General features: G+C 41.2%; 1 protein-coding gene across 1 annotated transcript; it reads right to left on the reverse strand.

The window, feature by feature from the left end:
- Window positions 1–1,007: 1,007 nt before the first annotated feature.
- On the reverse strand, window positions 1,008–27,823 carry LOC106586419 (solute carrier family 15 member 2). Its single transcript, XM_014173652.2, has 23 exons — window positions 27,539–27,823; window positions 26,048–26,094; window positions 25,543–25,630; window positions 18,294–18,435; window positions 14,999–15,091; window positions 14,780–14,879; window positions 12,873–12,963; window positions 12,670–12,747; window positions 9,919–10,001; window positions 9,633–9,716; window positions 9,259–9,348; window positions 8,603–8,647; window positions 8,347–8,382; window positions 7,340–7,428; window positions 6,358–6,439; window positions 5,988–6,113; window positions 5,464–5,628; window positions 5,261–5,307; window positions 4,953–5,060; window positions 4,616–4,712; window positions 4,208–4,351; window positions 2,413–2,517; window positions 1,008–2,126 (listed from the first exon to the last, which is right to left on the reverse strand). Exons 1-23 carry the CDS (start codon window positions 27,552–27,554, stop codon window positions 1,896–1,898), a joined length of 2,187 nt encoding a protein of 728 aa, XP_014029127.1. The 5' UTR covers window positions 27,555–27,823; the 3' UTR covers window positions 1,008–1,895.
- Between the last annotated feature and the right edge of the window lie 147 nt (window positions 27,824–27,970).

Genomic DNA, 27,970 nt, shown 5'->3' on the forward strand with positions numbered 1-27,970 from the left:
TATCGTTTTGGACTTAGTTGAGTAACACTTGAAATGCACCACAACACTCATCGAAGAAGTAGATTGTAAATAAGTTCCCTTAAGTGTTAAAAAAGGGGGAAGGAGATCAGTAAGACAGTTGACTTGAGTACCTGAGGTAGTGAAGGTAGATCATAGTAGTAAAACCTCTGACAGCGGCTCTTATGTCCTCTAATACGGCTGCTGAGATTCTCTCTGTGGAGTTAGCAGTGTTTTAGAGATTTAGAAACCACGGAATGAACTTCTCTGCTCTGCAGTGCCCACATGGGAAATCCTGCCTGGCTCATAGTTATTCCAGTGTCAGAGAAGGAAAAAGTAAAGAGATGCTCCTTCTTTTTCTACCCCCATAGATATGGTTTATTGTAGTCTGTTATAATGATTTATATGACTATTATAATCTTGGGGACTCAGTTCCATGAGGTCAAATCCAAGACAAGATTATTTCTTCCATTCTTACCATGTTTTGTTGTCTTGTGCTATTAGTTTGATTCATTTAATTCTATACACGCCGAGCAAATAGCACTCAAATAGCACTTAGAATTACTTTGTATGATCCTAATCTTTGTAATAATAGTGATATCTCTCAGATGTCGGCTACATTATCTGCATTACATTCCCCAGCTGTTTGCATCCCAAATGGCACCCTATTATCTATTTATTGAACTACTTTTGACCAGAGCCCTATAGGTGCCATTTGGAACTCAGAGAGAATGGTAGAATGGCAGCCTGTTATGAAACAGTGATTAATGAAGGTTGTCTAAGGAGTGATGGATGTAATATGTCCGTTACTAGGAAGTGGTGTGATTGCTTTCTGTCGGTAGTCATGGATCTGTGATAAGGGAAGGAAATCCCACGTGCCAAAGCCATGAATGAGTAAAAATGATAAATGTGCATACCGATTCCACCAACAGTGAGCTAGTCCTGCAAAGCCATAGGAGTAGTAAGCTTTCTAGTGACACCATCAGAAATAAAAGTATAAAATATTCAACTAGAGAAATGTACACCTTTTTATTTAGCATTTAATTTTTTATTTACAGTAAAATTACAGGAAAATGTTTCTCAAGATTAGAAAATGTTATGCTGATGATTAGGAGCAGCGTGTCTTCTCTAGAGTGTCTTGAGACTTTTCCCAGACTCCACAGTTGTCCCTCACGATGAAATCGGGGAGGGGACTGTGGATTTGTCTCCATCCTTCCTTTTGTTCGTACGTACGTCTTGCCACAGAGATCCGGCTTTTACAAAATTACACTGATTGGCCAAGGCGTGGAGCTATAGTAATTAACTGAAATTTACTAGTCACACGCAATATCTCCATTAGCCCAAGGTGGTGGCACTGCATCATTTGTGCGGGACTACATGTTTACTGTTGCCTCTCAAGTAGCCAGTATGAAGAGGGACCATTTTTACAATGTCCTGTTATTGTGTTGTTTTTGGATAGGTTCTCTTTCATTTATCATTAACTGTAAGAGACAGTTGTGTTCCTTGTCTACTATGAACAACATTATAAACAGGAAACTAACGTTTGTTTATGTGCAGTACTGCAAAATTCTGTAAAATGTTATAAATCCACAAAAATTAAATGTATTTTGCCATAAAGTATTTCAACAATGTGGTTTTGTTCCTACTGATCCTGGTTTCACCTGTCGATGTTGAGGTGTTTAGGTTGGAGTGTTAACTCTGGTTAATACATAAGATCACACAGACAGGGTGTGACAACAACAAACTACATACAGTAAGGCTCAGTGAAAATATACTCAAACACCATTCACCAAATCGTAATGCTTTGCTTCGTTTTACCAATGCATAAAAACATTCCACAATAGGGGCTTACAGGTCTATCAAGGGGGAAGTCGTAACACAGTACGTCAGTCACCAAGCTACATCTTAGTGCTCTTCTCTATTGGGTTCAAGTACATACTGTTGTCTGTCTGGTCCATGTGGTATTTCTGGTTCTTTTTCAAGTTGTCTTCATCGTCGTCATTGACTGCCTTGTCTGGGAACAGCTTGTCTAGCTCGTCAGGGTCTACGTAGGTGTAGAAGTAAGCCATGATGGAGAAGATGATGCAGACTGCCACCAGGAGGCCAGCGAACAGCAGGAACTCCATCCACTGGGAATTAGAAGTTCGACTCAACGTTAAACACATTTAACACAGGTCTATGTTGTTATTTGAAAGCCATATTTATTACCCTGCTGTACTCTACTTGAGAAAGGGACCAAGACAGTAATGATGTTGTGATTGATTGCCCTCTAGTGGACTACCACAGACATTTGGTTCTGTTTTACTGTTTTTAACTGTTTTATGCAGTCTATGGGTTCAATGGTGCAATGACAAGATTTTCTAAACGGCACAGTGAAAACAAAAGCACTTTTCTACTACTGGGACTGGGACCTACCTGATCCAGACCTGCCCCCTCTGCGACGATCAGCACAATGACATTGCCAAAGGCTACAGTCAGCAGCCAGCCAGCCTGCAGCACTGACTTCATGTTAGCTGGGGCCTGTATTGAACATAGACCTATATATTGTTTATCATTGGTGGGGAAAAGCAGGGACAGATCACACAGCTCTGGGGGATAATAGTGATGATGCACACGTTCTTTACTCAAACATTATATTCTCTCCTTGTAAAGGCGGAATTCCAAATAATCAACCCATAACCTTGTAATCCCCCAACACATTTCATGTAGATCTGAAAGGGTTCAGGTTGGTATCAGCAATATGGTTTTAGCTTCATCTTGCCCTGTGAAAGGCTAGGTAGATTTTTCATCATATTGGACACCCCAATTCTTTCAGATATTCAGAGGTGCCTACAGTATATAGGCATTTTAGGCTTATTATCAATACTCAACCAATAACCAATTACCAATCACTGCTGACCTGTGAGTAAGACAACTACTGACCTGTGAGTAGGACAACTACTGACCTGTGAGTAAGACAACTACTGACCTGTGAGTAGGACAACTACTGACCTGTGAGTAGGACAACTACTGACCTGTGAGTAGGACAACTACTGACCTGTGAGTAAGACAACTACTGACCTGTGAGTAAGACAACTACTGACCTGTGAGTAAGACAACTACTGACCTGTGAGTAGGACAACTACTAACCTGTGAATAAGACAACTACTGACCTGTGAGTAGGACAACTACTGACCTGTGAGTAGGACAACTACTGACCTGTGAGTAGGACAACTACTGACCTGTGAGTAGGACAACTACTGACCTGTGAGTAGGACAACTACTGACCTGTGAGAAAGACAACTACTGACCTGTGAGTAGGACAACTACTGACCTGTGAGTAGGACAACTACTGACCTGTGAGTAGGACAACTACTGACCTGTGAGTAAGACAACTACTGACCTGTGAGTAGGACAACTACTGACCTGTGAGTAAGACAACTACTGACCTGTGAGTAGGACAACTACTGACCTGTGAGTAAGACAACTACTGACCTGTGAGTAAGACAACTACTGACCTGTGAGTAGGACAACTACTGACCTGTGAGTAAGACAACTACTGACCTGTGAGTAAGACAACTACTGACCTGTGAGTAAGACAACTACTGACCTGTGAGTAGGACAACTACTGACCTGTGAGTAGGACAACTACTGACCTGTGAGTAAGACAACTACTGACCTGTGAGTAGGACAACTACTGACCTGTGAGTAAGACAACTACTGACCTGTGAGTAGGACAACTACTGACCTGTGAGTAAGACAACTACTGACCTGTGAGTAAGACAACTACTGACCTGTGAGTAAGACAACTACTGACCTGTGAGTAAGACAACTACTGACCTGTGAGTAGGACAACTACTGACCTGTGAGTAAGACAACTACTGACCTGTGAGTAAGACAACTACTGACCTGTGAGTAGGACAACTACTGACCTGTGAGTAAGACAACTACTGACCTGTGAGTAAGACAACTACTGACCTGTGAGTAAGACAACTACTGACCTGTGAGTAGGACAACTACTGACCTGTGAGTAGGACAACTACTGACCTGTGAGTAAGACAACTACTGACCTGTGAGTAGGACAACTACTGACCTGTGAGTAAGACAACTACTGACCTGTGAGTAGGACAACTACTGACCTGTGAGTAAGACAACTACTGACCTGTGAGTAAGACAACTACTGACCTGTGAGTAAGACAACTACTGACCTGTGAGTAAGACAACTACTGACCTGTGAGTAGGAGAACTCGAGGCCTGTGATGGAGAACATGACTTCTCCTGCTGTGATCAGGACGTATTGTGGAATCTGCCAGGCTATGTGGACATTGTTGGCCTTCACATCCTCCATTTTCTGGAGAATGATCTCTCCAGGATCCTGGGAAAAAAGTAAAGGAGGTTAGTACTGTATGCCAGTGCAGGCACTGAAAATGCTAACAATGCCAAGGTTGAGTGTTCAATTATCGCAGGGATCACATACACTTACTAGTTTAACTACCAGGTAGCTATTACTGGAGGTAGCTAGTACTGTGCTAGTCCAGGTATTTATAGTTATACTGGCATCAGGCTGTAGCAGGAAACACATATAGTATCTACAGTATGGTCTTTTGTGGTCTCATGTAAAGCCAGTGGCCTGACTCACTCCTTTGAGAATGACAGTGTACGAGGCTCCAAAGTCAAGCAGGCCCAGGGTGATGAGGAAATCCTGTGAGCCTGTTGTACACTTATCATTTGTGTACCTGTGAGAGATGGGATAGGTGAAGGATTTAGAGAAGGCAGAGGTAAAAGTGATCTGTGTCTACTGAGATATGATCTAGTATTGTATCTATTACCAATTTGTTAATATATCAGTCAGATTTTCAATGTTAGAAAATTAGGAATATCAATTATAGGATATTCTGTCAGTGGACTGGGATGAGATACTTTAATATTTGTTAAGGTGAACTACAATGGAAAGGAAATATGCAAGTCATACTCACTCTTTTCTTTCCACATTGTTATGGGGAGATATGCCATAGTCAGCAGGTACGTAAAAATCCACAGCACCCACTGTTATGTTCACAGCCTCGCTCCGTGTGTTGATGAATCTGTTCGAGACAGTGTACATGTTAAATGTTTCAGCTCCAATACATTTCTAAAGCAGGTATGCAGAGATGGGATAAAGTGTATTCATTGATCTATAGCTGAGAGTCATGGGGAACATGTATTTTTCCATTGTACAAGATGATTCACAAGATGAACTCTTATTCTTTCCTCCAGTTAAATTCACACATAAAAACATAATTACCTCAGGTACGCTTCCATTTTTTCACTTTTATGTATGTTGTCTGTCGCCTATATTATGAAAAAATAAATTAAAAAATAAACAGAAAAGATCATGAAAGTTGGAAATACAGAAATAATTTCTGTAGTAGGCTATTAAGAAGAGCTACTGGTCGTTCAATAACTTTTGTAATCATTATGGTGCTTCAGATCAGACTTCAGACTCACTAGTTTACACACAATCCCAGAACCATTGCTGTGCAGGACGAGAGTGTAGGCTTTCTGCTCTGTGAAGGTCTGGACACACTGGTAAAGAATTTCATTTTGGGTGACCGCCATATTGATGGTCTTGTTGTGTCCCCCTAGTTGAATATGCTGATATGCTGGTGGATCCTAATGGACAGACACAGTGGCAGAGTGAATTGACAAGGCTTACGTTCAACTATATAGCCAAAACAAAAGACACGCTGATTCAGAAGAACACACTCCTATCTGGTAGGACTGCTTTCTGTAAGAGCTGCTGTCAACGTTTATAAATACATGTGTTATACGCATAGCATTATCAACTTAAGTTAAGTTCATAGAAATAGAATTACAGGAATGTACAAAGCCACCCAGACCACAGCAATTTGGCCACACCCTCATGGGTACATTCATTCAATGGTTAGGTTACAGTAAAACATCCTGTTTGGTATTATCCTGTAATGTGCTTTACTGTTGTATTGTTTTACAAATCTGCCAATCTAGTTTACCTCATAGGATTTGATGGGTTGTGAGAAGAGGTTACTCCCGGGGATGTTCAGTTTGACGTCACTGACAGCCAGATTGTAGACCTGTAGCAGACATTGTCCCTGTGGCGCAGGCTCCACCACCGTTTTCTACCAGAGGCAAAGAGAAGATAGAGGGGACATTAGAATCAAGGTAGTCTCTCCCCACAGCTACAGCTGCTATACGTAGGGTAGAACGCCATGATTCTGTCACTATGGATTTAAAGAGGTCGTTCCAGAAGTTATTGAGAATTATGATAATCTTGCAAAAACACGATTAGAGATTGTTCTGGCCTTTGGCAAGTTATACAAACAAAATCTAAAGTGAAATTGAGCCAGAGATGTTTAGTCTTACCGTGACATTGACCTCCACCAAGGTGGCAGAACCGAAGGCCAGCGCTGCAAAGATCATACCCACAGCCATCTTCTTCAGCGGCCTGAGAAGAGATAGAAGAATCTGACAATCAAACAATCTGACCCCACACTATCCTTAGATACCTTACACTACACTCTTATAGACTTCTAAAGATGCCCTCTTGGATCTTAAGCACAAATTCATAACATATAGTACGAATTTGATTATTTTTTTTGCATGACATAACATAGCATTCGAAATGGATGACGTAGTATATGACTTGATGACGTAGTACACAAAACATGGGGACCACTTTTGGCTTGTGAGCACCACTTTCAAAACTACTGGCTGAATTTATACAAACGTTCGAGAGTGCATCTTTAACAGACTGCTTGACGGTCAACTCACATTGGTCAACATTGTCCCTAACACAGTTGTTACCACGCACTACTACACAGTACTAACCAGTAGTACACAGTTGATACTACACAGTAACAACAATTTCTGTTCTCAGAAATTATTAATTTGGTCAGTTGTTTTATATCTCTGTAGGAGAAGACGTTTGCACAACATTGTTTCCACGTATCTTTCACCCATCTCTATGACATGATAAGATCACGAGGTTTGGTAGAGCAGCTACAAATGTTTTCTTTATGGCCAACAGGCAGCTGTGTAAGCCACATGATGCCTGTTCTTGCACCATTCCTTACTCCCTTAGTTTCCTCATAAAAGATGACTGTGGAATGCTGTAGTGTCCACCGTCAGCTAAAGCCCCTGCTCGTTTAGAGACGGGCTGTATCTGAAAACATAGCCTTGCTTCCTTCATCCTTGTTTCCCCAATTATCCTTAAAACGCATTGGAGAAGAGGATCCAAGGTCCCTCCTCCAATGAGCTTTGATAGGAAAGGCAAGGAATTGAGGAAATAAGGACGGAGGAAGCCAGGATGAGACAGCTAGTGTTCAGACACACAAGGTCCACTCACGTGAGATTGATCCTACACAGGCCTATGAGTGGGTACACAACCATGTCAAAGATAGGCACAAACACTAGGATCAGCAGAGCGTTTAACATCTGAAAAAACAAGCAAGAACAAAACACAGGGCACACGCCTATAAATGACAATAAAAAATCCCCTAAAAATATCATAAAATCATAAAGGTTAATGCAGCATACTTATAAAAGACACCAGTAAATATTTGTGCTCAATGTTCTCAGTAAAAAGATAGCCTTATGGTGGTAATGTCCATTATAAAAGGGTTTGGGTTCAGGAGAAAACAAGTGTGATCTTAGTCAAGGCCATGAGAGAGATAACCTATGGTTACAGTTCTAAACTCAGCAAAAAAAGAAACGTCTTCTCACTGTCAACTGCGTTTATGTTCAGCAAACTTAACATGTGTAAATATTTGTATGAACATAACAAGATTCAACAACTGAGACATAAACTGAACAAGTTTCACAGACATGTGACTAACAGAAATGGAATAATGTGTCCCTGAACAAAGGTGGGGTCAAAATCAAAAGTAACAGTCAGTATCTGGTGTTAAACCTCTTCAGTTTTCATAACTGTGACCGTAATTGCCTACCGTCTGTAAGCTGTTAGTGTCTTAACAACCGTTCCACAGGTGCATGTTCATTAATTGTTTATGATTCATTGAACAAGCATGGAAAACAGTGTTTAAACCCTTTACAATGAAGATCTGTGAAGTTATTTGGATTTTTACAAATTATCTTTGAAAGACAGGGTCCTGAAAAAGGGACGTTTCTTTTTTTGCTGAGTTTAGTATAAAGATTATAAGCAGTAGTATTGTATTATATAGTGTTAGGAAGTGAGTAACCTAAGTTAGCAGGTGTGAAAAAACTATTGAGCGGAGGCCCCATATCCATTTTTCAGGGGAAGCGGAAGTTAGGTTTAAAATACTGTATCCCTGAAAACATCGTCTTTCTGTCGACCCCGCAGAGAGTGGGAAGAAAGTAAGGAACTGCAGGTACCTGCATTTGATCAGGCTTCAGGACAAATGTTGATCCCTGTAACATGGAGACAGATTTTACAACAAGATCTCAATTTCAGATTACAGTCAACGATAATAAAACAATTCAGAATACTATGAAATCATAAATATTGTACAATCACCTTTTACCACAGTTGTAAAGCACATTGCTACACAAGGAAATAAACTTACGAAGACCATTCACAACGAGACTGTTGTTATGTACTGTACATTGAAAGAAAGAAAAAGGAACTTACGAAGGCCATGTTCATCCGGGTGGCCTGGAGAGTCCAACGGGAACCCTACAGCATCACAAAACAAAGATGGCTGAAAGTTATCATGTTATCACTGGCCCATTCATTGTATTCTATAGCACTGGATAGCTGGTTTGCCGTCACCATTCACTTCAATGGCATAATCAGACCTCATTAATCCAACATGTCCTTGGCTTCTAACATGCCTAATGGAAAGCCAAACGAAATGTTCTTGCCTATAAACAACATAAATTCCCTTCCTTTAAAACTAAGATGAACGTTTTTGTTCTACTTGTTAGTTTGAATCACTGTGTTATATAAGAGGAATGTGCCCACGAAGTTTGGGTTCGGGAATGTTGGATAGATGTGGGTTTGGAGTTTTCCCTAATCAGATGGTAGTGTGGTGCTGTTTGTTGTTGGCCAGAGGAGAGGAGAGGAACCTTAAGATCAAGCAGTGAGGCAAGCAGAACTTGGGGTCCCAGAGGGCAAAGCTGGTTGAAATTACTGTCTTAACTCAGTCCATACCCACTGTATTGGACTGTATCCCGGGTTTCGGAATCATGAAAGGTATTGCTTAGGCCGGGGCTTTTTAACAGCGAGGGTGGTGATTACTGTTCTCGTGAGGCTGGTTAGGGTAAGGGTAAGCGTTGGGTCCTTACCTGCTGGTCAAACAGAGCCCAGAACATGGGCAGAGGAATGTAGAGCACTAGAACCCTTAGGACCATCTTAATCTCATGGATCAGACGTCTCTGTAGAGAAACACATAGGAAACCATACATTATGGGTCACTACCAGGAGAGACTTCTTTATCCATACACATATTCCTTTTCCTGTAGACGTTCACCTCTAGGCCAGATCTCCAAAGACAATGCAATTTTATGAAAATCTTAGGGACAATAACGTTTTCTTATCTTTATTTTATCATATCTTAATCTGAAACATTGTTAATGGGGGCAGTTAAAAGCTCCATGAAGTCATTCTAGTCGTCACTGGAGTTAATCAGAAAAAGTTATTTCATTCTTGATAATCATACCGGATACTTGTCCTCTGCCCAGTCCAGCCAGTGTTTCTTCTTAGGGTCATACTTAGAGCTCTTCCAGCGGTTCTTGATGGCCAACTGTAGGATGGAGGGAACAGGAGCAGTCATGCTACAATATTAAGCACAGGGACAGAATTTCTCAGAGGTTTATCTTTCTGTAATCTCAGAACCCAGCACCAAATCTTGAGTGTGCTGGCCAGCAATGTTAACAGTCTGCCACGAGAGACATCTTTCTATGGAAGTATATGACTGCTGAGAGAGTGAGAGACAGATGACTTACCCCCATGCACTTACACACATCCAACAAGATGTTCCCTTCCGGTGGACTCTTCTTATACATCCCACTTCCAGAGATGAACACAACTACAAAGACATAAACATATAAAGAGTGGAGTTTGAGTAGATGTTGAGTAGAAGTTGTGCTAAACTCAGCAAAAAAAGAAACGTCCCTTTTTCAGGACCCTGTCTTTCAAAGATAATTTGTAAAAATCCAAATAACTTCACAGATCTTCATTGTAAAGGGTTTAAACACTGTTTCCCATGCTTGTTCAATGAACCATAAACAATTAATGAACATGCACCTGTGGAACGGTTGTTAACACACTAACAGCTTACAGACGGTAGGCAATTACGGTCACAGTTATGAAAACTTAGGACACTAAAGAGGCCTTTCTACTGACTCTGAAAAACACCAAAAGAAAGATGCCCAGGGTCCCTGCTCATCTGCGTGAACGTGCCTTAGGCATGCTGCAAGGAGACATGAGGACTGCCGATGTGGCCAGGGTAATAAATTGCAATGTCCGTACTGTGAGACACCTAAGACAGCGCTACAGGGAGACAGGATGGACAGCTGATCGTCCTCGCAGTGGTAGGCCACGTGTAACAACACCTGCACAGGATCGGTATATCCGAGCATCACACCTGCGGGACAGGTACAGGATGGCAACAACAACTGCCCGAGTTACACCAGGAACGTACAATCCCTCCATCAGTGCTCAGACTGTCCGCAATAGGCTGAGAGAGGCTGGACTGGGGGCTTGTAGGCCTGTTGTAAAGCAGGTCCTCACCAGACATCACCGGCAACAACGTTGCCTATGGGCACAAACCCACCGTCGCTGGACCAGACAGGACTGGCAAAAAGTGCTCTTCACTGACAAGTCGCGGTTTTGCCTCACCAGGGGTGAGGTCGGATTCACGTTTATCGTCGAAGGAATGAGTGTTACACCGAGGCCTGTACTCTGGAGCGGGATTGATTTGGAGGCGGAGGGTCCGTCATGGTCTGGGGCGGTGTGTCACAGCATCATTGGACTGAGCTTGTTGTCATTGCAGGCAATCTCAATGCTGTGGGTTACAGAGAAGACATCCTCCTCCCTCATGTTGTACCCTTCCTGCAGGCTCATCCTGACATGACCCTCCAGCATGACAATGCCACCAGCCATACTGCTCATTATGTGCGTCATTTCCAGCAAGACTGGAATGTCAGTGTTCTTCCATGGCCAGCGAAGAGCCTGGATCTCAATCCCATTGAGCATGTCTGGAACCTGTTGGATCGGAGGGTGAGGGCTAGGGCCATTCCCCTCAGAAATGTCCGGGAACTTGCAGGTGTCTTGGTGGAAGAGAGGGGTAACATCTCACAGCAAGAACTGGCAAATCTGGTGCAGTACATGAGGAGGAGATGCACTGCAGTACTTAATGCAGCTGGTGGCCACACCAGATACTGACTGTTACTTTTGATTTTGACCCCACCTTTGATCAGGGACACATTATTCAATTTCTGTTAGTCACATGTCTGTGGAACTTGTTCAGTTTATGTTTCAGTTGTTAAATCTTGTTATGTTCATACAAATATTTACACATGTTAAGTTTGCTGAACATAAACGCAGTTGACAGTGAGAAGACGTTTCTTTTTTTGCTGAGTTTATTCGACATTGGTTATTAAAAAACTGATTGTAAATATACTATGGCAATACAGTTTTATGAGTGTTGGTCTCCTCCAAAGAGCACTCCCTAACTGCAAACAAATTATCATCACTGTTGTCTTTCTGTCAGACCAAGGGGGAACTGAGGGGAGACGGACATGCGGGAGTTCCCAATGAGTTCCCGAAGTGAAGTCCTTTTGACATGTAAAAATGTGAATTCTAGGAGTTCCTAGAGAAGCCTTTTCCACCCATGGTCATCCCCGAATGGTTAGAAGTAAACAAGACCCTTACTCTCTGTTATAGTAAACTTCTTGACTACACACTGAAGAGTGTTGATGATGTGTGCTATCTGGGTGGGTGACATTTGTTTAGGAACTAAAACAAATTAGCCAAAAGACCTGCAGACTGTATTTACATATGTCAACAACATTTGTGTCCTGTTTGTATTGTTATTGTAACCCACCTACCGCTAAATCAAGCATATGTTATAATGGACAAGACCAGCAAGTAGCCAATACCAGCCGTGTGTGTGTGTGTGTGTGTGTGTGTGTGTGTGTGTGTGTGTGTGTGTGTGTGTGTGTGTGTGTGTGTGTGTGTGTGTGTGTGTGTGTGTGTGTGTGTGTGTGTGTGTGTGTGTGTGTGTGTGTGTGTGCCTATGCATGTTTGTGTGTGTCTAACACAGTTCCGTGTTGTTTTGACTGGCGAGGCTCCATGTTTACCAGGCCCTACACACACATCGGTGTTCCTGCCATTAGGGTCTTTCTGCTGACTGCCTCAGAATCCCATTCTTCTTTAGGGTTCACTGCCTCTGCCAGGCTAAAGCATGCGCTATCAAAACAAACCCTGTTTTCCGACTCGGGGGCCACAGCCCCCCACTGTGACCCATAATGGTAGCTTGGCTATGTGAAAAGTAGCTCATGTATACAAGTCTGCTGCACAACCAGGTCTGTGCTGAATGCATTCAATACATACTTTACCCAGCAGGCAAGGTTGTAATCTGGTAATGTAATAACATCCTTTCTACCAGGTTTACTGACTGGGTATATTCTAGTCTCAAGTAGAAATCCAGACTGGCTTCATAAGAAGAGGTGTGAAGAAGAGAGTACACTCACCTAGAGCAACGACCATCAAAATCGCTGGTACTCCGAAGGCAAGAGCATAGCAGTCACCACCAAAACACTGCACATCTCCTGCAAGTGTAAGAACACACATACAGTACAGTTAAGCTGTGCTGTCTATGCAGCAGCCATATGCAATTTCAGAGGCCAAAGCGCTCACTATTAAGGTTAGGATTAAGGTTAATGTTGACACGAACCTCGCAATATTGGTGTGATGAGTGTCGATAAGACACTCCCACCATTGATGGACATGTAGAAAATGGAGAAGAATTTCCTCCTTTCATTTGTCTGAGGTGAGAGGGAAGAAAACCAATGATGGTGAACACTGTTTAATATCAGAAAATCAATTTAGATTAGTTATTTTACAGCTCAATAAAGTTGTTGTTTTCTTCCATTCATGGCTGAATTTCTATCATATTTCTACTTCAATAGGCCTTCAACAAAAGACATTTTAGTAATCACAGATGTTAGATTGAACCATCCCTCACATATTGCAGTGACGGTATAAAAGCAGGGGTTGGAACTGAAAATAGTTTCTAATTATTTTGTTCTGAACAGAAGTATTTTTTTTGTTCTTCGTTCCACTGTTCTGACCCGCAAAATAAAGTTCTGAACCGGTTTGGGCCCCAAAAAAGTACAGATACACACTACTGTTCAAAAGTTTGGGGTCACTTAGAAATATCCTTGTTTTTTAAAGAAAAGCAAAAAAATGTGTCCATTAAAATACATCAAATTGATCAGAAATACAGTGTAGACATTGTTCATGTTGTAAATGACTATTGTAGCTGGAAATGGCTGATTTTTAATGGAATATCTACAAAGGCATACAGAGGCCCATTATCAGCAACCGTCACTCCTGTGTTCCAATGGCACTTTGTGTTAGCTAATCCAAGTTAATCATTTTAAAAGGTTAATTGATCATTAGAAACGTTTTTACAATTATGTTAACATAGCTGAAAACTGTTGTGCTTATTAAAGTAGCAATAAAACTGCCATTCTTCAGACTAGTTGAGCATCTGGAGCATCAGCATTTGTGGGTTCGATTACAGGCTCAAAATGTCCAGAAACAAAGACCTTTCTTCTGAAACTCGTCTATTCTTGTTCTGAGAAATGAAGGCTATTCCATGCGAGAAATTGCCAAGAAACTGAAGATCTCGTACAGAGCTGTGTACTACTCCCTTCACAGAACAGCGCAAACTGGCTCTAACCAGAATAGAAAGAGGAGTGGGAGGCCCAGTGCACAACTGAGCAAGAGGACAAGTACATTAGAGTGCCTAGTTAGAGAAACAGACTCCTCAAAAGTCCTCAACTGGCAGCTTCATTAAATAGTACCCACAAAACACCAGTCTCAACGTCAACAGTGAGGCGACTCCAGGATGCTGGCCTTCTAGGCATGTTTTTTTACATTTAGCTTGACATTGAATTGCTTCACCAATCAGTGTGGATAGAACTGCTTGCTTTGGAACGGGTAAGCGATTTAATCTGTATAGGAAAGTAATTAAGAGCAAATTGTATTTTGCCGTAACAGCATAGTTTTAATCTTAGTGAAAGAAAAACACACACTGTGTTGCCAGTCACAGTGTAGGGCGTGAGATGCTACTGAAATTTTGCGAGCGGCTTCTATGGAGGAACGCCTTTGGTCTTCAGAACTGGTTTAACGTTGGACCAGAGCAAACATTAGCTCTGGTCCACAGCTCTTCCTCATTTATGGATCATGCTTGTAATGTTGTCAGTAAGCTACAAAGTAACCTATGCTTCAGAGGGGAGGGGCAGCCTACACATAAACGCATACCCACTGGCAAAGATTTCCAGCTGGCAGGAAGACGCTGGATTAAGTTTCTGAGTGACAGAGTGAGGGCTTTGCATAGGCTTTTTGTTGTAATTTGTGTGGGACTGGATAAAAATGCCCGGAATGTAAAATAACGTTATTTACCGGTTCCCATGCTTTTAAAATAAAGTTTCTGTTTCGGAACAGAAACAGAAACACTTTCGTTTCCGGTTTGGGTTCTGTTCCTCAAATAATTTCATTATTTTCCGTTTTTTTGGTTCTGTTCCCTGAAAAGTTCCAACCCCTGTATAAATGTTGGATATAATATTCTCTTACATGCTCTTCATCAAACTGGTCACCTCCGAACGCTGCTACACAGGGTTTGATACCTCCTGTACCAAAGGCTATGAGGATCAGACCCACCATAGACAGTACTCTAGAACACACACACACATACACATACACATACAGAGCACAGCGTTAGATGTCAGATTGGTCAACCCATTTACAGGGTAACATTTCTAGCTCTTAACCAATCAGTGATCAACTACCCACATGTGTATGGTTGAGTCCCCCACACTCGGTATGGCCCCAACAGACTTGACGATGTGACCGAGCACATAGACAACAGAGAGGTAGACAATGGTCCTGTGGATGACATGACACACAGTAGTTACTTTCACAATTAGCTTAGAATAGAATAGAATACTTGAAACCACAATAGATCAAACAGAGTATTTTTCCCTTTAAGGGATGAAAAGACCACCAAAAACCCTGAAATTTCCATCCCTAACTATAACATTTTCCAACAAGATAGAACTGCCAAACCCCCTTTGAGTTGCAATCTACTACAGAGATAGCCTGCAGAGTTCTGTTTTACTGTCCAGGTCTGTGCCCAAACAATTTGAGCTTCGAATTTTAAAAATCCACCTTTGCAGAAACAAGTCTCTCACCGTTGCCGCTTGCCATAGACCACCTTCTGCCCCCAGCTGTGCCCTGGACACCATATGTGAATTGATTGCCCCCCCATCTATCTTCAGAGCTCGTGCTGTTAGGTGACCTAAACTGGGACATGTTAACACCCCAGCCATCCTACAATCTAAGCTTGATACCCTTAATCTCACACAAATGATCAATGAACCTACCAGGTACAACCCCAAATCTGTAAGCATGGGCACCCTCATCGATATCATCCTAAACAACCTGCCCTCCAAATACACCTCTGCTGTTTTCAACCAGGATTTCAGCGATCACTGCCTCATTGCCTGTGTCCGTAATGGGTCTGCGGTCAAACAACTACCCCTCATCACTGTCAAACGCTCCCTAAAACACTTCAGCGAGCAGGCCTTTTTAATCGACCTGGCCCGGGTATCCTGGAAGGATATTGACCTCATTCCGTCAGTAGAGGATGCCTGGTTATTCTTTAAAAGTACTTGCCTCACCATCTTAAATAAGCATGCCCCATTAAAAAAATGTAGAACCAGGAACAGATACAGCCCTTGGTTCACTCCAGACCTGACTGCCCTTGACCAGCACAAAAACATCCTGTGGCGTACTGCATTAGCATCGAATAGCCCCCGTGATATGCAACTTTTCAGGGTTGTTAGGAACCAATATACACAGGCAGTTAGGAAAGCAAAGGCTAGCTTTTTCAAACAGAAATTTGCATCCTGTAGCACAAACTCCAAAATGTTCTGTGACACTAAAGTCCATGGAGAATAAGAGCACCTCCTTCCAGCTGCCCACTGCACTAAGGCTAGGAAACACTGTCACCACCGATAAATCCACGATAATTGAGAATTTCAATAAGCATTTTTATACGGCTGGCAGTGCTTTCCACCTGGCTACCCCTACCCCGGTCAATAGCCCAAGCCTCCCCATTTCTCCTTCACCCAAATCCAGATAGCTGATGATCTGAAAGAGCTGCAAAATCTGGACCCCTACAAATCAGCCAGGCTAGACAATCTGGACCCTCTCTTTCTAAAATTATCCGAAATTGTTGCAACCCCTATTACTAGCCTGTTCAACCTCTCGCATCGTCTAAGATCCCAAAAGATTGAAAAGCTGCTGCGGTCATCCCCCTCTACAAAAGTGGGAGACACTCTAGACCCAAACTGCTACAGACCTATATCTATCCTACCCTGCCTCTCTAAGGTCTTCGAAAGCCAAGTTAACAAACAGATCACCGACCATTTCGAATCCCACCGTACCTTCTCCACTATGCAATCTGGTTTCCGAGCTGGTCATGGGTGCACCTCAGCCACGCTCAAGGTCCTAAACGATATCATAACCTCCATCGATAAGAGACAATACTGTGCAGCTGTATTCAGCGACCTAGCCAAGGCTTTCAACTCTGTCAATCACAACTTATCGGCAGACTCAACAGCCTTGGTTTCTCAAATGACTGCCTCACCTGGTTCACCAACTACTTCTCAGACAGAGTTCAGTGTGTCAAATCGGAGGGCCTGTTGACCGGACCTCTGGCAGTCTCTATGGGGGTGCCACAGGGTTCAGTTCTCGGGCCGACTATTTTCTCTGTATACATCGATGATGTCGCTCTTGCTGCTGGTGGTTCTCTGATCCACCTCTATGCAGACGACACCATTCTGTATACTTCTGGCCCTTCTTTGGACACTGTGTTAACTAACCTCCAGACAAGCTTCAATGCCATACAACTCTCCTTCCGTGGCATCTAACTGCTCTTAAATACAAGTAAAACTAAATGCATGCTCTTCAACCGATCGCTGCCCGCACCTGCCCACCCGTCCAGCATCACTACTCTGGGCGGTTCTGACTTAGAATATGTGGACAACTACAAATACCTAGGTGTCTGGTTAGACTGTAAACTCTCCTTCCAGACTCACATTAAGCATCTCCAATCCAAAATTAAATCTAGAATCGGCTTCCTATTTCGCAACAAAGCATCCTTCACTCATACTGCCAAACATACCCTCGTAAAACTGACTATCCTACCGATCCTTGACTTCGGCGATGTCATTTACAAAATAGCCTCCAACACTCTACTCAGCAAATTGGATGCAGTCTATCACAGTGCCATCCGTTTTGTCACCAAAGCCCCACATGCTATCCACCATTGCGACCTGTATATCTTCTTGTTGGCTGGCCCTCGTTTCATATTCGTCACCAAACCCACTGGCTCAAGATTCATCTATAAGTTTTTGTTGGGTAAAGCCCCGTTCTCTCAGCTCACTGGTCACCATAGCAGCACCTACCCATAGCACTTGCTCCAGCAGGTATATTTCACTGGTCACCCCCAAAGCCAATTTCTACTTTGGCCTCCTTTCCTTCCAGTTCCCTGCTGCCAATGACTGGAACGAATTGCAAAAACCACTGAAGCTGGAGACTCATATCTCCCTCTAACTTTAACTTTAAGCACCAGCTGTCAGAGCAGCTCACAGATCACTGCACCTGTACATAGCCCATCTGTAAATAGCCCATCCAATTACCTCATCCCAATACTGTTATTTTTTATTTTTTTGCTCCTTTGCACCCCAGTATCTCTACTTGCACATTCATCTTCTGCATATCTATCACTCCAGTGTTTAATTGCTAAATTGTAATCATTTCGCCACTATGGCCTATTTATTGCCTTACCTCCCTTATCTTACATCATTTGCACACACTGTATATAGTCTTCTATTGTGTTATTGACAATGTTTGTTTATTCCATGTGTAACTCTGTGTTGTTGTTGGTGTCGCACTGCTTTGCTTTATCTTGGCCAGGTCGCAGTTGTAAATGAGAACTTGTTCTCAACTAGCCTACCTGGTTAAATAAAGTTGAAATTTTAAATATATATATTTTTTAAAGTGGCTTCTACATCTAACTCACTTGAACTTGCCCAGCCAAGAGTCAGCAATGAGGGCCCCCAGCACAGGGGTGAAGTAGCAGAGGCTGGAGAAGGCATGGTACACTGCTGTGGATAGGTTCGGGTCCCAATGCAGGTAGTTGATGAAGTACAGTGTCAGCACCGCTACAAAGAAACACAGTAAGCACCAGGTTAGGGATCAGAGTTTTGCAATATAATAATGTGGCTAAACTATCTTTTTTCAGTTTTGTTTGCTATAATATGTATATATTTACTTATTTTCAATTAGCGTACAATACAATTCACCAAATACAATTTTGAGACCCACTATCTCACTGACTACTACAATGTATTTTTTATATGTGAGACTCCGTAAACTCTTTACTACTGAAAATAAGGATGGGATTATGTAAACTCTTTACTACTGAAAATAAGGATACGATTATGTAAACTCTTTACTACTGAAAATAAGGATGGGATTATGTAAACTCTTTACTACTGAAAATAAGGATACGATTATGTAAACTCTTTACTACTGAAAATAAGGATGGGATTATGTAAACTCTTTACTTCTGAAAATAAGGATACGATTATGTAAACTCTTTACTTCTGAAAATAAGGATACGATTATGTAAACTCTTTACTTCTGAAAATAAGGATACGATTATGTAAACTCTTTACTTCTGAAAATAAGGATACGATTATGTAAACTCTTTACTACTGAAAATAAGGAAACACACTTAAAACCTTTTAAACATTAAGTCCCCTATTTAGGAGACTTTCGTTATAATGTAATTGTTTTACCAAGGCATATCAAGGTAATTGGCTTAGTAATCAACTTCTGTTACACTGGGTTTTCACCAACAACGAATTTGACTGCTTCAATTAATTTAGCCTCAAATTACTCTGGGGTATCCGGTCACATATCCACAGCCATTGGAGACTTGGGAGTACCACCTTAACGCTCATTCAGTGATTGGACTGTCTGTCAATTTGTGTCGGAACGGTACATCACAGGCACATAAGCTGCATATAGCTGCAAAACTGAGAGTTTACTGGAGCGTTAGACAGTAGTTCCATCGTTCTATGACAAACACACATCGATTTATATAGAAATTAATTTAAAAAATGTAACAGTTTGAAGATGTGAAACAAAACCACTTTGTTCATCACAGTGGGACAAACTAAATAATAGATGAAAGATGAGATTGTGATGAATCAGTAGAGTTGCTGGCCAACTCTGTGGTACGTTCACAGGGAGAGAGAGACTACAACGAATGAGAGCAGTCCACCAAGAAATGAGTCAGATTTTCCCTGACCACTAGTTACAGTTTAAGTCGGAAGTTTACATACACTTAGGTTGGAGTCATTAAAACTCGTTTTTCAACCACAAATTTCCAACAATTGCATAGTAATTTTTCCAACAATTGTTTACAGACAGATTATTTCACTTATAATTTACTGTATCACAATTCCAGTGGGTCAGAAGTTTACATACACTAAGTTGACTGTGCCTTTAAACAGCTTGGAAAATTCCAGAAAATGATGTCATGGCTGTAGAAGCTTGGAGGTGTACCTGTGGATGTATTTCAAGGCCTACCTTCAAACTCAGTGCCTCTTTGCCTGACATCATGGGAAAATCCAAAGAAATCAGCCAAGACCTCAGGAAAAAAATTGGAGACCTCCACGAGTCTGGTTCATCCTTGGGAGCAATTTCCAAATGCCTGAAGGTACCACGTTCATCTGTACAAACAATAGTACGCAAGTATAAACACCATGGGACCACGCAGCCGTCATACCGCTCAGGAAGGAGACGCGTTCTGTCTCCTAGAGATAAACGTACTTTGGTGCGAAAAGTGCAAATTAATCCCAGAACAACAGCAAAGGACCTTGTGAAGATGCTGGAGGAAACAGGTACAAAAGTATCTATATCCACAGTAAAAAGAGTCCTATATCGACATAACCTGAAACGCCGCACAGCAAGGAAGAAGCCACTGCTCCAAAACCGCCATAAAATAGCCAGACTACGGTTTGCAACTGCACATGGGGACAAAGATCGTACTTTTTGGAGAACTTTCCTCTGGTCTGATGAAACAAAAATAGAACTGTTTGACCATAATGACCATATTTATGTTTGGAGGAAAAAGGGGGAGGCTTGCAAGCCAAAGAACACCATCCCAACCATGAAGCACAGGGGTGGCAGCATCATGTTGTCGGGGTGCTTTGCTGCAGGACGGACTGGTGCACAACACAAAATAGATGTCATCATGGGGCAGGAAAATCACGTGGATATATTGAAGCAACATCTCAAGACATCAGTCAGGAAGTTAAAGCTTGGTCGCAAATGGGTCTTCCAAACGGACATTGACCCCAAGCATACTTCCAAAGTTGTGCAAAAAATTAAGGACAACAAAGTCAAGGTATTGGAGTGGCCATCACAAAGCCCTGACCTCAATCCTATAGAAAATGTGTGGGCAGAACTAAAAATGTGTGTGCGAGCAAGGAGGCCTACAAACCTGTCTCAGTTACACCAGCTCTGTCAGGAGGAATGGGCCAAAATTCACCCAACTTATTGTGGGAAGCTTGTGGAAGGCTACCCGAAACGTTTGACCCAAGTTAAACAAATGAAAGGCAATGCTACCAAATACTAATTGAGTGTATGTAAACTTCTGACCCACTGGGAATTTGATGAAAGAAATAAAAGCTCAAATAAATCATTCTCTCTACTATTATTCTGACATTACACATTCTTAAAATGGTGATCCTAACTGACCTAAGACAGGGAATTCTTACTAGGATTAAATGTCAGGAATTGTGAAAAACTGAGTTTAAATGTATTTGGCTAAGGTGTATGTAAACTTCCGACTTCAACTGTATATAAAACATTATTAGGCAGCTCAAATCTTATAGCATGTCAATTGTAAATGTTCATAGCATGACATTTGAAAATGAAATCTATGATGTGAGCTTTCTAACAGTGTAAGGCATTACAACCTACTGTTCATGGCACTCTCATGAAGATATGTTTTATATGCCCATCCACTTAACATTGACGTTCAACGGGTGGCACCCTTTTCCCTATATAGTGCACTACTTATTAATACACTACATAAGCAATAGGGTGTCATTTGGGACGCATTATATCTCTTTTTTCTTTAAGTGTGTTTCACAGGAGAGGATGTAAATCAGACAGTCAGACAGTCAGACAGACAGACAGTCAAAAAGAAAGACAGAGAGACAGAGAGACAGAGAGACAGAGAGACAGACAGACAGACAGACAGACAGACAGACAGACAGACAGACAGACAGACAGACAGACAGACAGACAGACAGACAGGGGGTCTAGATCAAGTGAAATGAAGTTCAGGTCTGAGGCCAAAATAGATACCTGGTGTGGTCCCTCTGTCATAACGGCCTCATTGACTTATCGAATTTGACATGGGCTTTTGCTGCTTCTCATGACCAGGGCCATGCACAGACATGCTCAAAATAACAAAGGACACATGTCAGATCCAACTTCAAATATGGATGCCTGCCCGGCACCCTGCCCGCCACCCACATCCAGTGGCCACTGCATGCAAGTCAAACGAGTGTGCTCTTGGGGCGGAGGAGGGGATTCAAGAGCTTATGAAAGTATCTAGCTTGATGTGCAATTCGTTACATTTAAAATGAAAAGAGACTCAAAATAAAATGTAAAAGTACGTAATAACATTTTTTTAAATCCATGGAGCGAGGGCACTTTCATAGGAGGGCAAATGGGCAGTTGAGCCCCAGTGGCAGCCACTGATTGGCTGAATACTGGACTTTTTTTTTAGATGATATATCACGTGATCTGTGCATTTGAACAACAGCATAAATACACCTACTTCAACCGAATGATCGCTGCTGCACATGCTGCCACTGTTTTGAACAGATTAGATTATACTATTTAGATTGAGCAGCTAGCTCACGTCACAAACGAATAAGTGCACCAGGAAGAACACAACAAGCATTATTTAACTGGGGATATCTAGCTAACATAATGTCACAAAGCATGATGCACTAGCCAGGTAACTTTCATTCTGAAATAACTTCCTATTTCTGAGTTAGTCAGATATTAGTTTAGAAAGACTTGAAATTGGCATGGGAGCTAACTAGCTAGCAAGTTACTAGCAGCTATAGCTAGCTAGCTGCTTTTCAAAGTTAGATAACTAGTTAATTTGACCAAAAAAATCGACCAAACTATTTCTCAATGTTTCTCAAAATGACTGTAGCTGGCTGATTCATTTGATTATGCTTTGTGATACAGTTTTAAAATGTTTTAGTCCACACAACATGTTGCCCTGTCACTTACAGTAGGACCTGATGAACAACATGGTGGGAAAAAATAAAATTAGTCATGCTTTCTTGTGTTATAAAATCCGCTATGAGAAAGTTGTAGCTAGTGTATCGCTGTCCTTCGATACTTGTTGGATGTAGTTGTCCGGTTTATCAGGTCCCAGGCTACCATGACTGTTATTATTATTTATTTACATGTTAATTACAATTTGCTTTTTGCTTTAGGGCCATCTGTACCTGATAGAGCAGATCTAGTCTCACATGCTAGTAAGCTGTCTGATGCAAGAGAATTATTGGGAGGGAGACTAGAGCAGAACCAGAAGTTCTGACTGAACAGACGCACATTTAAGGGCCCCAGAATGGTCCATTTACTTTTTGCTGTTGTAATTTATGCTATTTATGCTCCTGTGATTTCATTGGGTCAGTTCGCTATTCATAAGCAAATAGGTGGCAAAACAATCCATGTTGGTCTTCCCTGTGGCTCAGTTGGTAGAGCATAGTGTTCGCAACGCCAGCATGGTGTGTGCAACGGCAGGGTTGTGGGTTCGATTCCCACAGAGGACCAGTACAAAAAAGAAAAAAAGAAATGAAATGTATGCATTTACATTGTCATTTAGCAGACGCTCTTATCCAGAGTGACTTACAGTAGTGAATGCATACATTTCATACATTATTATTTTTATTTTTTTCTGTGCTGCCCCCCCGTGGGAAACAAACCCACAACCCTGGCGTTGCAAACACCATGCTCTACCAACTGAGCTACAGGGAAGGCTGCATTCACTACTGTAAGTCGCTCTGGATAAGAGCGTCTGCTAAATGACTAAAATGTAAATGTTCACATGTGCCCACGGAGGTAGAGCTGCTGCTGCTGGCAGTTACTGAGGGGCAGAGTAGTAACTGAACAGCTTGTTTTGAACAATATATTTTTGAAACATGAAAATGTACACATTTACCACACTTTTATGAGGATTTAAAACATAATCCATGAATTATATACATTTTATTTACACTGAACAAAAATATAAGTGCAACATGTAAAGTGTTGGTGTTATGTTTCATGAGCTGAAATAAGATCCCAGAAATGTTTCATACGCACAAAAATATTATTTCTCTCAAATTACATCCCTGTTAGTGAGCATTTCTCATTTGCCAAGATAATCCATCCACCTGACAGGTGTGGCATATCAAGAAGCTGGCCTACATACTCACCAGAAATGTCACCCATTGAGCATGTTTGGGATGCTCTGGATCAACATGAATGATAGTGTGTTCCTGTTCCCACCAATATCCAGAAACTTCGCACAGACATTGAAGAGGAGTGGGACAACATTCCACAGGCCACAATCAACAGCCTAATCAGCTCTATGCGAAGGAGATGTGTCGTGCTGCATGAGGCAAATGGTGGTCACACCAGATACTGACTGGTTTTCTGATCCACGCCTTACCTTTTTTTTTATGTATCTGTTACCAACAGATGCATATCTGTATTCCCAGTTAAGTAAAATCCATAGATTAGACCTAAATAATGTATTTCAAGAAACGTATTTATTTATATGAACTTATATGTAACTCAGTAACATTTTTGAAATTGTTGCATGTTACGTTTATATTTTTGTTCAGTATAATTTAAAATATATATTTTTTTGACCAGTCAAAGTGGGGTGCTGCCCCTAATGCCCTAATGGGAGGGCCACCGCTGTTGAACCCTATCTGTGTGTAACCAACTCCACATAGCTCCCCAGAAGAAAGGCACATTGACACCCACACTTCAGGTTGACTCAGTTTTTATCTGCAGTAAAAGATACTAAACAGTGATGACAGGCATTGCCAGGACGGTCACAGCCACACGTTCACTGCTCTCAGAATATCTCTCAGACTCAATACACAAAGTGATCGTAATGGTTGCGTTGTGTTTAGAAAATAACAAAAATACAGAAAAGCATACATGCGGTAAAAGATATCACACAGTGATGACATGCTTTGACATGACGGTCACAGCCACACGTTCACTGGTTAGGTAGGACACAATATATATTTTAGATAGGAGCAACAGTAGTGATACATACTCTCAATCTGAAGTGATATTAGTCCATAAATACAGAGCACAAGTACAACCCTTTTTATACAAACCTTTTAAGGTAGTAAGAAAATAAACATTCACTTAATATTTCAATAAACCACCAGCTAGCAAATCACCTGCTAGCAATTGCTAGAGTGACATTGTAGTGCAGTGACCCAACGGTGCTAGTTAGCGCGTCATTAACATGGCTAGCTAAGCCAGCAAAAACTTGGTTAACTTGCCGAAATATGTCTTAAATACATTAACGGCAAAATACATATATACATAGTCACATTCGTTATTGACTTCAGAATATATGAACCAGTTTTCCAAAGACACTATTGTGTTATACAGTTTTAAACAGTTTTATATACAGAGGAAGAGGCACAAACATGCTCTCAGAATATCTCTCTCAGGCTGAGGAGCAGGCAGACCAACTTCCCAAATAGGGGAGAAGCACTCAAAACCCACTAGCTGTTCTTTCAAAGCAAATATTACAATGTCCGAAGACCTCTCGTATTGCCAACCTTACTACAATGGCAGCAAATATTCTTATGAATTCAGCAACACATAATGAAAGGAAACTTTATTTATATCACCCCTTTTCCTGAAGTGAATGGTTTCACCTACAACTCCGCGAACTGCGGCGTTCTTTGATATCTACATTGCCCGCGAGGTTGATGGAAACTCTACATTTTCACTTTGTCACATGTACACTTGCCTGCTCATGTCGCCTGTTTGTGTCTTAGTTAGGTTAACTATCTTTCAAGCCATTGTAGGAGAACCATTCTTAGTAATGTTCTTAGTTAGGTTCTTACTTAGGAGAACCATTCTTTATTATATTCTTAGTTAGGTTCTTAGTTAGGAGAAACATTCTTAATTATAGGTTACTATACCTTTCATGCCATAGTAGGAGAAGCGTTCACAGAACTCATTCACCACTATAAAGGAGATGCTGACAGGGTAGTTGGTCCCACATAGTTTCTGAGAAGAAAGGAGAAAGAGAGACAGAGGGACAGAGAGAGGGGAGAAGGGAGAGAGAAAGAGAGCGAGAGAGAGAAATGCAGAGAGATAGAGGGAGAGAAAAAAAGAGAGAGGGTACATAAGGACTATGCACAGTTTACTGGAGTAGCCAATATCCATTCTAACTACAATCAGTTAAACAATACAATTATGACATTGTCCATTCATGGTACAAAGAAATGACAAGTACTACTAAGGTCTGAAGAAGAAGAAATTAAAGTTGAAATGTCGCTCAACTAAGAAACCAAGAAAACAAAGATGCCACTTTCCAAGAATCATCCAATCGATATCCATTGTGCCTGTTCAAGGCACTTTCCAAAGACAGGACCATGGATATAGTGCAATGAAACATGAAAGTAGAGAAATATCAAAAATTACCGGTGATTTGCTTGTCTTTCCATTTTCATGAATTTTCAACTCATGTTCTGTAAGGAAATCACAAAATAATTTAACATTGGAGGTATTGCATTTACAAGATGCATGTACATGACATGACGTACTGTATCTACATTTAAAGTAACTGTCCAGTGTTTCCAGATTTCTATGAAATAAGACCTATAATTAATTACAATATGATTAAAATCGTTTTCCTTCCAGTTTTTTAAATTATGATTAAAAAGCAGCTTTTCTGTGTTGGAATGGTGTGGGTGTACCCCAACAACAGAATGGTGTGGGTGTATACTGGTCCATAAAAATATGAACGCAAGTAGACCGCTGATTGGCCAGCTCATCCTCATCAGGAAATAGTAAGCATTTTTTAAATGCCTGTTTGAGATATAGGTTTGAGTTGGGGTTTTTGGAATGTTTTTTTTCTACAATGTATGCTTTGGCCACAAGTACCAGTATATGTCACGTCCTGACCATAGAAAGATGTTATTTTCTAAGGTAGAGTAGGTCAGGGCGTGACAGGTTTTTTTCTCTCTATGTTTTCTATTTCTATGTTTAGGTTCTAGTTTTGTATTTCTATGTTGGGGTTTTGTTTAGGATGATCTCCAATTAGAGGCAGCTGGTCCTCGTTGTCTCTAATTGGAGATCATACTTAAGTAGGGGTTTTTCCACCTGGGTTTTGTGGGTGATTCATTTTGAGTAGTGTATCACCTCTGCTTCACTGTTTGCTGTTTTTGTCATTCAGTTTCATTATGTATTGCATAGTTTCACAGTATAAATAAAATGTGGAATGACACACATGCTGCACTTTGGTCTGCTCATTCCTACGAAAACCGTGCCAGTATAGGATAGGACAACATTATTTAAGTATGAGTTAACAGAATATGAACTTTTAAAAGTGAGCTTTTCACTGGACAGTTACTTTAAGCATAATCTCTAATAAATGCAGGCCTTCTGTCAAATGCAATGAAATCCCACCCGTATTGCAGTATTCACGCAGTGACAAATACTAGTCAATTAGGTGCATAATTTCTGGGAATTGCCATACTGACTATTAATAATAAAATAATAATTCATGCCAGACTACTCATTATTATTACGCTCTATGGCCTATGAGAAGAGAGTGGTTTATGGTAATAATAGGTCAAATGAATACAAACGCTCCGATGATGCGTCTGTTGACTCAGTTCCATTGCAAATAGACAGATGTGATGGAAAACATATTCAGAAGTTTCGCAGTCAAAACCAAATACTAAATGCAAAATTACAAATTACACATATTTCAGCATTTCTATAAATCGAGCACATGTTACACATTTGCCTACATCCATCCATCTTGTCAAGCATTGGCATGCATAACGACAATCATTCGCCATTTGTCACTCTACAAAAACCGAAAACTATTGATAATAAAGTTTGTGTGTAAAACTCTTTCCTTCAAATATGCATGGACCATAGATCCAATAAAAATACATGCATTACCCTTTCGTGTCTCCATTTCTTCAGTTTTTTCTGGAGTGTTTTTGGCACACTAGCGTCGCATCGGTCGGTGGACCTCTTGACGTGCATCCAAGTCCGTTCCTCTCTTGTCTGTGACTCTGAGCGCACTGCGCAGTAATGGAAAACGCAGCTCTCTTATAACATATGTTCAACCCCTTAGTTAATATTCGACTCCAGATCCATGAATTTGTGACTTCAAGAGCTGTTCAGTACAGATCTGTTACTGTCAGTAGAATAGCAGATGTTACTTTACTTTCATATAGCCCAGCAGAGTCTGGACTGTGTGGGAACCTGCCTGTGAACCAGATTCTGGATGCACAATAGAGTTCTTGTTTGGGTTTTTGAACCCGCAAACCTGAGCATGGAATGCCTGTTGAAATTGGCCTGAAGTGATCATAGCCTGTGAGTTCCTTG

Source organism: Salmo salar, chromosome ssa25 (assembly GCF_905237065.1).
Source record: "Salmo salar chromosome ssa25, Ssal_v3.1, whole genome shotgun sequence".
Lineage (NCBI taxonomy): Eukaryota > Metazoa > Chordata > Actinopteri > Salmoniformes > Salmonidae > Salmo > Salmo salar.

What these genes read in the sequence shown, in the direction of transcription:
- LOC106586419 (XM_014173652.2), bottom strand. An exon ending in ACCAGTTTGATGAAGAGCAT is followed by an intron (nt 12,964 to 14,779) that starts GTAAGAGAATAT and finishes CTCTCACCTCAG; the next exon opens with ACAAATGAAAGGAGGAAATT. An exon ending in TGGTGGAGGTCAATGTCACG is followed by an intron (nt 6,114 to 6,357) that starts GTAAGACTAAAC and finishes TGCCTCTGGTAG; the next exon opens with AAAACGGTGGTGGAGCCTGC.